The sequence below is a fragment of the Colius striatus genome, chromosome 3 (assembly GCF_028858725.1).
Source record: "Colius striatus isolate bColStr4 chromosome 3, bColStr4.1.hap1, whole genome shotgun sequence".
NCBI classification, from domain to species: domain Eukaryota; kingdom Metazoa; phylum Chordata; class Aves; order Coliiformes; family Coliidae; genus Colius; species Colius striatus.
In genome coordinates, this window is record NC_084761.1 from 98,132,304 (window position 1) to 98,146,582 (window position 14,279).

The 14,279-nt window shown below is 48.6% G+C and overlaps 1 protein-coding gene across 2 annotated transcripts in view; it reads left to right on the plus strand.

The window, feature by feature from the left end:
* Window positions 1–14,215, plus strand: part of ATRN (attractin) — a 192,817-nt gene extending 178,602 nt beyond the window's left edge. For both annotated transcript variants that reach the window (XM_061992449.1, XM_061992450.1), the window contains 2 exons: window positions 8,160–8,274; window positions 8,940–14,215. In XM_061992449.1, the coding sequence (XP_061848433.1) occupies window positions 8,160–8,274; window positions 8,940–9,064 (240 nt within the window). In that variant the 3' untranslated portion in view covers window positions 9,065–14,215. The remainder of the gene's footprint in view (window positions 1–8,159; window positions 8,275–8,939) is intronic.
* Window positions 14,216–14,279: the final 64 nt, after the last annotated feature.

A 14,279-nucleotide genomic window follows, 5' to 3' on the forward strand; every position in this document is an offset into this window, starting at 1 on the left:
GAGGGTGTGGAGGCTCCTTCAGGAGGTTTCCAACCCCACCTGGACACATTCCTGTGTGACCTGATCTAGGTGACCCTGCTTCTGCAGGGGGTTGGACTGGATGATCTCTGCAGGTCCCTTCCAACCCCGACCATTCTATGATATTACATACATATTACCTTGAGAATATGACTTCTAAAACGTAACACTCCCACTTTTTTAATGCTTGCAACTGATTTTACAGACATTCATTCAGCTTTTAATGGCACCATTAAAAAACTCACAAACAGGCTTTTGACCCTTTCTCAACGGGGTGAAATCAGCTGAAGAAGTGGAATCAAATAATAAAGTTGAGCTGTTTCAGTAATATTCCCCTTCTCTTGCCCCCACCATGAGATTTTTCCCTCCAGCCTCCCCCCTTTTATTTCAATTTCCTTGAAAGCTTTGCCAGTTGTTTGAGCAAAGCACAGAAATATGTGTTCTTGTTAAGGGAAAAAGGAGTTCTGTCCAGTAGTGAAAAGCACTGTGCTTGGCAGTGTGTTCCAGGAACCTAAGCAAAACTGAGGCTGTGTTTTTTAAATTACACAGAATATTGATTGTTGTAGCCATTAGTTTGATGTGACACGTTATTAACCTTTAGAATTTGTTGGCATAAATAGAAATAACGAGAATGAATGAATTGGGTTGAACATCTCGATGGCAGAAAAGCATTTGGCTGTGAAATTGTCTCCCAAGGGAACTGGTGGGTTCACTCCACACCTGGGTCACATAGAAATAATCCAGAGTCCTGGAAAATGACCTGTTTGTGAGGAAAATCCTGCTGGAGAGAGTGGACTCATTAGCTGACCTAATGGGTCTCTGAGCTGCTTTTAACTTCTACAGTGGTTTAAGCTTTATGTGTATTAAGTATATACCAAAACCCATAAACAGCTAAAAGTGCTTGGCTTTTTGATTCTGGCTTCAGCCAGTAAAGTCATCTGTGGAAAACAGCTGAGAACAGACTTTGCTGCCTCCAGGAGCAGTGGGGTTGTGTCACTGCTGAGTAAAATACCATCCACTTCATATTTTCATCCCAAGAAGGGTTGTCACTGGTTCCAAGAACACGTGGTAGTGGGTCCTGGTTAAAAACCAGACAGTGCAGCACACCCTCCTGCAGCCCAGCAGAGTGTGTTTGGGTGTGTGTACCAGGATGAGAGGTCATCCCTGGTTTCTTGGTGGTTGGTTGACATTTGCACTCTCCTGATTCCCAGTTGTTGTCTTTATTCCCTCCCCTATCCATTCATCACAGCGTTGCTGGTGTGAAGAGACAGTCAGAGTCTGTTGCAGGAGCAGGTGCTGCTGGTAGCTCAGACTTAAATTGACACTCCAGTGTATCTCAGAATCATTATGGTTGGAAAAGACCTTTAAGATCAAGTCCAACCACTCACCTCACACTGCCAAGCACTAAACTAAACCACATCCCTCAGCACCTCTGCTTTGTGTCTTTTAAATATCTCCAGAGATGGGGACTCCACCTGAGCAGCTCATTCCAGTGCTTAATACCGTGTAGGCAGAAGATTTCTTTGAGGACAAGAAGCAGCTTTAGGGGAGGATGCCTGATGGCTTGACCAGCTGTAGTTGTGTGTTCATAGCACAGGCACAAGCAGGGCAGCACAGCATCCCCTCTGCTGACTTCCATCCTGGTTGCAGCCAGAAGGCTACACATTATTGCTTCTGTGCATACAAGTACAAAGTCACAGAATGATTGAGGCTGGAAAAGCCCTTTAAGATCCTTGAGTGCAGCTATTTCCCCAGCACTGCCATGGCCATCACTAACCCATAGCACCTCAGCACCTCAGCTACGTGGCTTTGCCATGGCTTCATGGATGGGGACTCAATCACAGCCCTGGGAAGTTTGGGACAGGGCTGGACAACCCTTTGGGTACGAAATTGTTCCCAATCTCCAATCTAAACCTCCTCTGGTGCAGCTTGAGACTGTTCCCTCTTGTCTTGTTGCTTGTCATTTGGGTGCAGAAACTGAATTTCCCCAGCCACAACCACCTCAGGGAGCTGCAGAGAGCAAGGTTTCCCCTCAGGCTCCTCTTCTCCAGGCTGAGCACCCCCATTCCCTCAGCCCTTCCCCATCAGACCTGTGCTCCAGCCTCTTCCCCAGCTCCACTGATGGGTTGTGAGGGGAGTGTGCTTGGTGCTTCGTGAGTCAAGGACATGACTCCTTTGCTGGTGGGCTACTGGATGGCAGTTTGGCTCATATGGATTGACTCACCACCAAAGGTGAGATCTTACCCCACTAACTGTGGTGTTTGTCCAGCAGCTGGGTCTAGCTCTGTGCCCCCCTCCTGGGGTGGGATGCTGCTGCTCAGGCACCCTCTGTGCAAAGCAGTCATCGTGTGCCAAGTGTCTGAGGGATGCACCTTATTTGCATAGATTTGAATAATGTCTACTTTATTGTGCCATTAAGCCTTCAGTAAAAATGAATTGCTTCTATAATTCAACAATGGGTTTATCAAAATACTCTAAATGAGGCTCTGGCAGAGGCTGCTTTTAACCATCTCAGGGAAGGTGTTTAAAGTTTGGAGATCTCTGTGTTTGATGTGGGTTCCTTCTAGTGGGCTATTAGAAACCACCTCTTAGACTGAAACAGAGGCATTTAAAATGACCTGACCTTTGCTTCCCAAGTCCACCCCAAACCCTCTTGCAGAAAAGCCCCTTGGATCTGCAACAAGAGCATTCAGAAAGCACACGGGGGGCAGACGTGCCACAGAGAGGAGAGAGGAAAGGGGATGGGATTTCTCCTTAATCTCCTCACAAAAATTCAGAGTCACAGAGTGGTGGGGGCTGGAAGGGCCCTGCAGAGCTGCTCCAGCCCCAGCCCCTGCTCCAGCAGCTTCCCCTGGCTCAGGGGGCACAGGAACGTGTCCAGGTGGGGTTGGAAACCTCCTGAGAAGGAGCCTCCACACCCTCCCTGGGCAGCCTGGGCCAGGGCTCCCTCCCCTCAGCACCAAAGGACTTTCTCCTCCTGTGCCAGTGGAGCTTCTTGTGTTCCAGCTTGTGCCCATCACCCCTTGTCCTGTTAGTAGATACAACAGAAAAAAGTTCCACCTCATTCTCTTAACAAGCACCTTTAAATACTTGTAAAGTTAATGAGATCCCCCCTCAGTCTCCTCTTCTCCAGGCTGAACAGCCCCAGGTCCCACAGCCTTTCCTCAGCAGGAAGATGCTCCAGTCCCCTCAGCATCTTGGTGTCCCTGCACTGGCCTCTCTCCAGCACTTCCCTGTCCCTCTGGAGCTGGGGAGCCCAGAACTGGGCACAGGACTCCAGCTGAGGCCTCAGCAGCTCTGGCAGAGCAGAGGGGCAGCACAACCTCCCTGGCCCTGCTGCCCACACTCTCCTCAATGCCCCCAGGCTGCCATTGGCTTCTTGCCCACGAGCCCACGTTGCTGCTCATGGGCAGTTGATTCTCCCCCAGCACTGCCAGGTCCCTCTCCTGGAGCTGCTCTCCAGCAGCTCACCCCCAGCCTGTCCTGATGATGAAGCCAGCTCCTCCTCAGCTGCTTTGAGCCATGGTAGCACCTGCATAGATCATGTCACAGCAGGGGCAGGCTCCCAGCAAGTCCAGCTGTGGGTGAGAGCCACATTTGGTACAACCATGAAGTTACTGGGTGAATTACCCCCACACCTTCCTCCATGACTGCAGAATCTGGTCCCCAGGCCCCACTGCTGGCTTGCTGTGTGTCTCAGAGAGGGCACAGCACGCCCTTCACTCCTGCCTGACCTCTCCTTTGCATCCAATTCATCATTCCCATCACTCGGCCCGTGAGTCATTTCATCAGGCTGCGCTTTGTCTCTCGGCCTGGTGAGCACAGGCTCAGAGATGAGATGCAGCATGAGTCACAGTTCAAAAAGCAGGTGCCTGAACTGGTGCTGCTGTCAAAAATAAATCTGCAGGACTTGACTCTTTATGCTGGGCTTTTTTTGCTGTTATTAACTGCAGCTTGTCTCAGGAAAAGGGCTGGTTTTGATGGACAATGGACTAAGTTGGGGGGGGGGGTTCCCCTTTTAGATTGAAGACCAAGATTAGCTGCAGCAAGATGACCTTGTGCTTAATTCCTTCCAAATTAGCTTGTGCCTGCCTGACAGAATTTGGATGCATCATTACAGAAAGTACACTGCCTTGCTTTGCCTGCTTGATAGAAACAAAGTTCCCCATCTTTGCAGTTCTTCACTAACACTCAGCTTCTCCTGAGGTTGCCCCTGGAAGGGAGGAGGCTCAGAGGTGTATCCTCTGCCCACAGCTATCTGTGGTACCTCAGGTAGATGAAAACTCACTGCAGCAAGGGGATCACACTCATCTCCATGAAGTAACACTGAGCTTTAGGTATCAGTGTGGCCAGGGTCTGCTGTCACTCCTAGGAGACAGCACTGGCTGTTTAGAGCTCTCTTTGGAGCTCTCTCCTGGGATGAGGCAAATAGAGAGGATGGAGATGTGTGACCTTGAGGAATGGTATGAAAACCCCATGGAAAGGGAAAGATCATGCCCAAAGGGACTCAGAATGAGGGTTTCTGCTGCATGCTCAGGGTTCATTAGTTGGAAAGGGCAGAGGAGGAGAATGGGTCCTGCTTGGGGCTGAGAGATGAGCTAAATGACCCTCAAAATCCCTTCATCTCTGTGACTGAGGGCTCTAATGAACTTCTGTTCTTTACCATTGTATGATGTGCAGGAGAATCCAGGGGGGAGGGGGTTTTGATACCATTACAGAGGCTCTGTCAAAGCCTGAAACACCTTTCAAGTCACCCATGGTCCAGTGCAGCAGACAAGATACAGAGAGGGGCTGTTGACAGAGCTGGAAAAGGGAGTGTTTGTGTTCAGAGAAGAAATTCAGAGCATTGCTCATTCAGGAAGGCTGAGAGGTACAGTAGGGCAAAGCCCAGAGAGAGGGCCAAGACACAGAAGAATGTCAGATGGATGCATAAGGTTAGATGGGAAAGAACTGAGGTTTCTGGTGTCAGAGCAGGGTGATCCAGGAGCAGGGAGCTTGTGGAAAGGTCTCTCAGAGGTGATGGCACAGGCTGAAAGTGTAACTGCTTGTAAAGCAGAGAGTTGCAGTGTTGTGGGGCTGGATTTGGTGATCATGGGAGTGATATTTCAGCCTCCTGGTTCTTCACAGTGGCTGGAGGATGATGAACATGCTGCTGAGACACCACAACTCATATTGGAGTAGAGTGGTACTGAACAATTTATGTTGGGCAAGGAACAGTCAGAGGTAAAAGCAAACAGCTTAAAAGGTAATAGAAACAGAAATGAGGGCATGACTGGCTGGCTGGATGAGGGGAGAGCAGTGGATGGCATCTACCTTGGCTTCAGCAAGGCTTTGGACACTGTCTCCCACAACATCCTCATCAGAAAGCTGAGGCAGTGTGGCTGGGATGAGTGGGCAGTGAGGTGGATGCAGAGCTGCTGAATGACAGAGCCCAGAGGGTGCTGAGCAATGGCACAGAGTCGAGTTGGAGGCCTGTGGCCAGTGGAGTTGCACAGGGATGGGTTCTGGGGCCAGTCTTGGTCAACATCTGCATCAACCACCTGGGTGAGGGCACAGAGGGACCCTCAGCAAGTTCCCTGCTGGCACCAAACTGGGAGCACTGGCTGATTCCCCAGAGGCTGAGCTGCCATTCAGCGGGATCTCAAGCAGCTGCAGAGCTGGGCACAGAGGAACCTGCTGAGGTTCAACAAGGACAAGGGCAGAGTCCTGCAGCTGGGGAGGAACAACCCCCTGCAGCAGCACAGGCTGGGGGTGACCTGCTGGAGAGCAGCTCCAGGAGAGAGAGGCCAGTGCAGGGACACCAAGGTGCTGAGGGGACTGGAGCATCTTCCCTATGAGGAAAGGCTGTGGGACCTGGGGCTGTTCAGTCTGGAGGAGACTGAGGGGGGAGCTCATTAATAGTTACAAATATCTCTCTGGTGGGTGTCAGGAGCTTGGGACAGCACTTTTTTTCTGTTGTATGCACTGACAGGATAAGAGGTGATGGGATGAAGCTGGAACACAAAAAGTTCCCTTTAAAATAAAGTGTTTGAGTGTTTGAGTGAGGGAGCCCTGGCACAGGCTGCCCAGGGAGGGTGTGGAGGCTCCTTCCTTGGAGGTTTCCAGACCCACCTGGACATGTTCCTGTGTGACCTGATCTAGGTGGGAGCTGCTTCTGCAGGGGGTTGGACTGGATGATCTCTTGAGGTCCCTTCCAACCCCCACCATTCTTTTGTTCTCTGACTGTGTAATATCTTCTGGGCTTATCCAGTGGCTCTGTCACCCTTCTCTTCCTCCCTCTACTCCTCTGCTTGTTCTTAGCTGCTCACTGTGCTCAAGGCTGAGGATGTGAGTGCTCACTATGACACACAGGCACTGTGCCCCATCCTCTGGGGTTCAGCAGCAGTGGTTTATTAAGAGTAGAGTAACTAAAGTACTTGGCTCTCTGCAACAGAAAAGAAACTCAGTGCTCCCCCTCACACACCAGAAGTCCATGGGCTGTGTTTCTGCAGCTGCCTTCTCTGTGCTCTCTCCATTAGCTCTGGTAATTGAGTCTCCTGTGGGATACAGCACCAGGATACACCTGGTTGCTTGGTGGCAAAAGCCTTGTTTGGAGTGTCATCCCTTTGTTGGGGGTGGGAGGAGGAGGTGAAGAAACAGAAAGCAGGCAGACACAGCCTACAGCCTGTGGAATGTGCATTTACCCACCTTGCACACACTAACAAGTTGCTCTTGCAGTCATCACAGTAAACACGAGACATGAGAACAGTTTGAGGTTTCATTCTGGTGGCTGTCATCCCTTTTTTTCCCCTCTGTTTTGTTGAGCAGCAGCTATTTAATAGCATTGTTTGACTCCTGCTTGGCTTGTCCAGGGTCTTGCATTGGGTTGTGTTCCTGTTGCATCGAGTACAGTGGGAGACTTTTAGGCCTAATGGAACATAAGCAATAGTTACTTCATTAATACCAGGGTAGAGTTTGTCCATACTGAGCAAGAACTCAGAAAGCACTGAGTGTATCAGGTGAAATAGTGTTTCTCAGCCTTTTTTGCCCATGTGGAACACATGAAGGCAATGTCTTGTACCCATACTCGTAGGTGTAGTCTTGCATCCTCACCTTGCTGTTGTGCCATCCCACAACAGCACTGATTGCATGGCATCATGTGTGGGACTGGGGCCCAGCTCAGGTAAGAACATGCTTTAGTTTCTGGACTGTGCTGTGACCTTTTGCCTCTCTCATGTCATATTGAAACAAGCTGTTGATCATTCAAATAAAATCCTTTACAGGAGTCCAGGGGGAGGGTGGTGGCTGAAGACACTGAGGGCCAACAAGGGATCCCATCCCCTGCATCAGTTCACTTTTAACCTGAAAACTCTACTTCTTGTCCTGTATTTTTTAATACAAGTGTGAAATAGATGTATTCAAAGTAAAGTGTGTTAAGAGTCATGGGATGGAACAGCTCACTGAAACCAGAGCCAGGGTCACAGACCAGTCCTGAGCTCTACTGAATCCTCTGCTCCTCAGTTCAACAAAGGACACTGCTTTCTAAAGCTCCCAGAGCAGCCAGCTCCCTAAGAACAAGAGTCAAGAGCGGGCTAGAAGGCTACTAGAGAATGGACACAACCCCTTGGGGAAGAACAGACATGATCAGGCAAAACTATGGGAGCACAGCTTAAAGCAAAACCACAGGGACACAGAGAGGGGCCTGGAGGTGGATGTTCCTCACCATGTTAAAGCACATGGGGCTGTGAAGGTGTTAGTTGGAGGTAAACTCTGGGAGTGGAATTGAATCTCAAAGGGTCAGAAGTGCCAATATTTGTAATATGAGGGAAAAAACCCTCAGTCCCCTCATTTAGCACGAGCTGCTGCTCAGTCCCCGAATTTAGGCAGAAATAACAAGCCTTGTGCAGTGGTTGACTTTTTAATAGCTGGGTTTTTGTTAAGTAAATGTGGGAGATGTGTTTTCTTGCCATGACCAGGGGTTTGATTGTTGCTAAGGTTGGTTTTTAGCTGCGCCAGCTACTGTGCTGGAGCTTTGCCAAGCACACAAACACGGTTCGTGCCCTGAAGCTTGTACAATCTGCAAAGGACGATGCTGGGGGAAGAAGGGAGGGTGTAAGGCACTGTGTAACATTTGTTTTCTCTTCTTCCTTCGCTTGCTGCAGACTGTACCAAAGCCAATAGCTCTGGAGCCCTGTTTTGGGAACAAAGCAGCCGTTCTGTCTGTATTCGTGAGGTTGCCCCGAGGACTTGGGGGTATCCCACCACCAGGACAGTCAGGTGAGGAGTATCATCGTCTCCACTGGCTTGGTATTAACCCTCCAGCCTTACAGAGTCACCTTGCACTTTTAGACTTGGTCCTGTAGTAACTGCTGTACCCACACAGGGTCGTAGAGTCGTAGAAGTTGGAAAAGACTCATTGAGTCCAACCCATCCCCTCAGCCTGCCAAGCCCACCGCTAACCCATGGCCCTCAGCACCTCAGCTGAAAACCTCCAGGGATGGGGACTCCACCACCTCCCTGGGCAGCCCATTCCAATCCTTAATAACCCTCTTGTTAAAGAAAGTTCTTAATGTCCAACCTAAAGCTCCCCAGGTGCAGTGTGAGGCCATTTCCTCATGTCTTATTACTGCTGGTGCAGAGACACATCCCTTCAACGCTGTGGCTTTAATACCCACATTTCTCATTCCTGTTTCTTTCTGCTGCAGTTGCTTTCAGTAGAACATGCAGCATTTAAAAGCTGATTTCAGAGTAGCTGCTAGAGTTTAATCTCCTCAGCCAAAACCCTTTCCTAAGCCTGCTTTTTCTTCTTAAGAAGAACTCGAGAGTCAAAAACGATCCTCATTTTGTGGCTTGGAGGGGTTTTTCTTCCCCAGCAGTTGGTAGGAAGGATTTGTTTTCTGTGCACTGTCTCACTCTGTGACTGTTGTGTTTCCTTGCCTCAGGTCTCGCAGTGGCCAGTGCACTGGTGGACATTTCACAACAGATGCCAATCGCCTACAAAGAGAAATCCGGTGCAATCCGAAATCGGAAACAGCAGCCCCCTGCACAGCCAGGAACCTGTATTTGATGCATGGACATCAGAAACTGTATAGGCTTTTAAACAAAATGGAAAAGTAATCCCTAGGAGGAGGAGGAGGAGGAGGAGGAGGAGGAGAAGGAATGATTTCCCAAGTTGTGTCCCGAGAGACTAGAAGCGCTCAGAAAAAAGAAACACAACTTCCTTGAACCCAACTCTTTTTGTTTCTCTCTCATCTACGTGATAGTTGGCTTTATTTGACAGCTGCTCCACTTAAGTTTTACTGACACGTGGCTTCAGGTTGCTCCTTTGTTTTTCCTTCTGAGTTGCAAGTAAAAGGTGGTTTGGTTGCAGGTCCCGGTAACATCCGATCCGACGCCGCTCGTGGTCAGTGTAAATACAACAGTAGCCCAATCTGAATGACACTCAGGTTTACACATGGAAAAGTGCTTTGTAGTTCATGTATTTATCAACCTGTCCAACAAGAGAAAAGATGCAGTGTTTACAGGTGTCAGCTTCTCAACACATAAACACTACTATTAATCTCCGAAGCATCTTCATCCTTTTGTTTCCGTTCCGTAGCGCGTGTTTTATTCCCCTCGGGAGCAAAGTGCAACTCTCTTCCACATCCACCATCGTGGTCCAGAACATCAAGAGAGCAAAAGCTGGGATGGTTTGAGGCTCAATGTCTCTCAGACCACGTGCAGCACCTGGAGAAGTCAAACCATTGCTTTGGAAGGAACTCGGTGTTTACCGTGGTCTGAAACCTGCTCGGAGTGCACCACACACAAGTGCCTAGGCTTGAACAGATCTAGGGAGCGAGGACACCGCTGCACCAGTTTCATTTTAACACCATGGTGTTCCTTTGGGATGCATCTAGAGACAACATAGGTCCAGTCACCCAAGGCAATCTGTGTTCTGTGTAACGTTGCCACGTGCAGTCAGGGGAAAATGGCTTTTTCCTGACCGACAAACTACTCGACCAAGTGGAAATATCTGGAGGGAAAGTACATTTTCAGTGTCTCATCAGAAAACTCCCTGGTTTGACCAGCTCTTGTAATAGCAGCAGTTTGTGTTCCAGGTCAGATACGTGGTTTTCTCTTGCTCATTTGGCCTCTTTCCCCTCACCCCAGCTTCCCTCCTGCCATTCTTCCGAGCTGTGCCGGGGCTCAGAGGCGTCACTCCTCAGCACTAAGGGTTGCTCCATCTCCTTACAGGGTGTAAAAAGCAACACTCCAGGTGCCAGACCCTTTGAGGATAAAGTAAAAAAAGGGCTTTCCATAAAAAGCAAGCAGAGCAGCTTCAGTGGGCCACGGCTTTGAGCCCCACATGATCAGTCACTGACATCTCCCATTGGGGCTGAGCTCTCCTTTCCATGCCGAAGCAGGTTGGTGGTGGCTGCAAAGAGCAAAGTGAAGGCTTTTTGGGAGGGGATGTATCAAACCATCTGAGGTATCTTGACTGGTTTGAGGCCTGAGGTTGGATGTAACCCATCAGTGTGTGCACACCAGTGCTGATGGTGGAGCTGGTAGTTGAAGGTGCCAAAGGAGGAGTGTGATTGTGGCTTAACCACAGCTCAGCGCAGCTTCCTTCAGGTGCCTGAGTCGCTGGTTTCTGACGAGGACATCAAGTATTTATGAACTGGAGAAGTAACAAATGAAGGGGATTGAAGTGCTCTTGAATCTTCTGGCCAGGCAGCACCCTCTTCCAAAATGAAACCCAAGGAACTGGTTTTCTGTGCACGTTTTGGTGATGTATCAGCCACTCGGTTTTGTGTTTGAGGGTCGGTTTTTGGTCCAATATATTTGACAGAGGCTCTTTGGAGCACGTCAGCATCACAATAAAGGTGTGAAGAATCCAGACAGCAGTGATGGGGGACTGGTGGAAGGACTGTGGTGGATTACAGTTCTGATTTAACGTGTCATTTAACAAACACAACAGAATTGCAGTAAATATACTGGGGGGAAATGCATTTTATTGATGTGTGTGTGTGTATATACATATATAAAATGCATTTGTTTCTAAACTAGAGGTTTAAATGCCCTCTGGGGAAAAGAAATAGGAGGGAAAGGGGTGACCTTTGTCTTTTAGACTGAAGGGGCTTGGGCAATTAAAGTTTTAACCAATTACCTCAAACAGATTCATCTCCTGGAAGTGTTTTCTATCTTCCTTTAACCTGGACTAGAGAAATAATCCTGGACTAAAATCCCTCCCCTTGTTTTATCACTTCCCACGTTTTCAGCTGTGATGGACCTCCTCATGTTGAGAGATGTCTCCTTCTTGCTTCTCTGACACCTCCTTGGGAAGAGAGCTGCCCACCCAAGTTGAGGAGGCTCTTGCACTCAAGCCTCCATATTCAAGGACAGCACTTAAGCAGGTGCTTAAAGTTGTGGCTTGGGTTTTGCTGAACAGAAACAGCATTCATTCAGAACTGGAGAGCTGATAGGTTTCTACATTAACAAAAAGATCTCAGTGTTGGGTTTCTCTTTCCCACCCCACCCCTGGAGAGATGGGTTGTCTGGTCTCAAAAGCTCACGGCTGGAGCGTGCCCAGGAGTGCAGCCACAAAGTCAGGTGCCACATCTTGGAAAGGTGAGCAAAAGTGATCAAACTTGGAGGTTTAAGAGAAGCAGAACAAGTAAATAGAGGAATGGGGCTTATTTGTATAAACAAGATGAAGCAGCTCCATTAGGATGGATGCTCTGCATCTCATCTCCATACTGATGAGGGGGAAAGAGAACTCTCATACATGTCCCCGCTGCCAACAGCTTCATCCCAACTTAGAGACAAAGGTGGGGATGGATTAAGGGGGAAGAAGAGTTGCTGGTGGTTTATCAGCAAAAGTGAAGGATTGGTGGGTTTCTTTCTTTTGGAGGTGGGGGCAGAGCAGCCTCCTTTCATGAGAGAATGTGAGCAGTACCACACTGATCCTGCACTTGCACATCAACTCCACGGTGGTGTGCAGAGCAGGGAGAGATTTAACGTGCACATAAACCAGGGAGAAACAACTATTGAATGTATTTTAAATGAGGGATGAGTTTGGTCTTTAATAACTTCTCCATGTGATGAGCATCAGGGCTTTTACCTTTGTGATATGTTGCAGTGTAAAGCAGGGAGGGCATAACTTGGCTTGGATGTGTTCAAATGCATTTCACTTCAATGCAGAAGAGGAGTAAAACGTGGCTCTTCCATTTGAAAGGAGGGGAGGGGGAAACAACCCCAATGCTGAGAGGCAGGTAATAAATGTACTTAAAGCAGTCATTATGTGGAGGATTAAGTCAGCAGTTTAAGCCTCAAGCATTAAGGTTGTGCCAGTGATTTCCATTCAGAGTCACTGCTGGCAAGTGTCTGGAGCTGGCTGGAATTCAGCACTCGAGTTCTCAGCCCTCAGAACGTTTCTATTCCTTGAGTGTAGCCTTTAAAAAAGGACAAACTAATAAAGAAATCAGAACCATTGTAGCCCTTTTCTTCTAGGAAGCAACAGTGGCCCTGGGCCTGCAAGAAGCAGCCTTTGGGTTGACCTTTTCCCTTTGTTTTTAGCCCAGGATTTCCTCTGGTTGGTGTAGCATGAGTGGCCCTGCCACGAGATGTTGGGTGCAAGAAGGTGGGACATGACTTTTGACTTCTTGCCACTTTCCCTGGGCTTCAAATGCTCTGTGCTGACATTGCCAAAATGAAGCTGTACATGGTTAGGGTAATGCCTGTGATTAGCACAAAAGCAGAAGGGGGTGATGTAGCAAAACTTGATGGTGTGGTGCCACAAAAGCACGAGAGCAGAACACCCCTCCTTAAGCAGGGCTGGCACAACAGATATTGCTCAGAAACACCCTTTTCTATGCTGTAAACCTTTGCCTTTGCTTGGGTTTATGGTGTGGTTTTGAAGTGACAGCTCAGCTTGCTCGGCCCTGAAGCAGCTGTAACGAGCTTTTGATGAAACCCCCTCGCCCCAGAGGCTGAAATCAACCTTTGGGCTCCTCCCCTGACCCCTGAAAGTCCAAAGATGAGGCTGAATCTCCATCCTCACTGCTCCCAATGCTTGCAGCCACCTTTGCTTTTCCATCAGACCCCAACTTGGGGGCAAAGCTGCATCCCTGAACCTGCAAAACCCTTTTCCGTGCCAAGAGGGAGGTGCCAGCGCTGTGAGACAGCAGAGAACAAGACCCTCCGTGGCAAGAGCAGCTTTAAACCCCCTCCTTGGGGCTGGCAGCGAGGGGAGGGGGTCTCTCCTTTGCCCTTTTCCTTTGCACCTTCTTTTGGGAGCCCCATAGGGTCAGGAAGGGAAGGGAAGGGGTTTGTCAGAGCCTCCTGAGCTGCAAGGGCAGGTTGCAGGTGGAAAGGTGCCGCTGGGAGAGGCATCGAGGGAGGGGAGGGAAAGGATGGGGTTAGGTTTGTTCTGCTCACTTTCAGACCTGTTCTTGGCAGTTTTGGTCCAATTCACATGGGGTTTTTTTCTGTTGCCAGCTGCTTTAACCAGATGATTTCCCCACAATGCATGGATGCTGTTGTTTTCTGCTTGTGCATCAGTGCAGGGCTTGTTGAGTCTCATCCTTAACACTACACACACTGGGTTTTGTGTGTCTTCCAGGTACTACACAGCTCTTTAGACATTTCCCTCTGCCTTCACAAAACCTCACTAGACTAAAGGAGGACAGAAAGAAGCCCACAACAAATGTGTGGAGGAGTGTAACACATGTCAGTCTATTTTTGGTTGGGTTGGGGGGGAGTTTCCCTAATAAAAAAGCAACTAAAACCAGAGTTTTCTGTCCCTCTGAGGTTTGTGCACAAGAAATGTTCTTTAGGAGCCTTCAATTAATTGTATTTGGATTTTTTCCCCCCTCCCCCTTTGCTTTCCCCCCCCACTTTGTTCTGTAATTAGGGTTCTTCTCTGTGTTCCCACCTCTTGAGCTTAGTTTTGTTAATATGTATAATTCAGCATTTCTTGCATTCAGATGTAAATAACGAGCCAGTATTGTAAACTATTCCATTGCTGGGGCCTCTGGGTGTTCTACAGACACATTTAGGACTGCAGGTTTTTTGGTATAATTTTTTTGTATTGTAAAATAGCAGCTAATTTAAAGCAGGAGGGAGGAGATTGTTGGGAGGCCTGTGCATTTTAAATACCAATGTGAAGTACATGTACAGAAACACAAGTAAATAATGCAAATCTTTCCTCTGAAATAAAAAGTAGATGATCTGGTTACAATCTTTCACCTTTTCCTTTCTTTTTTGACTCCTTCTTTTCTTAAAATAGAGGAGAAGAAGTAACT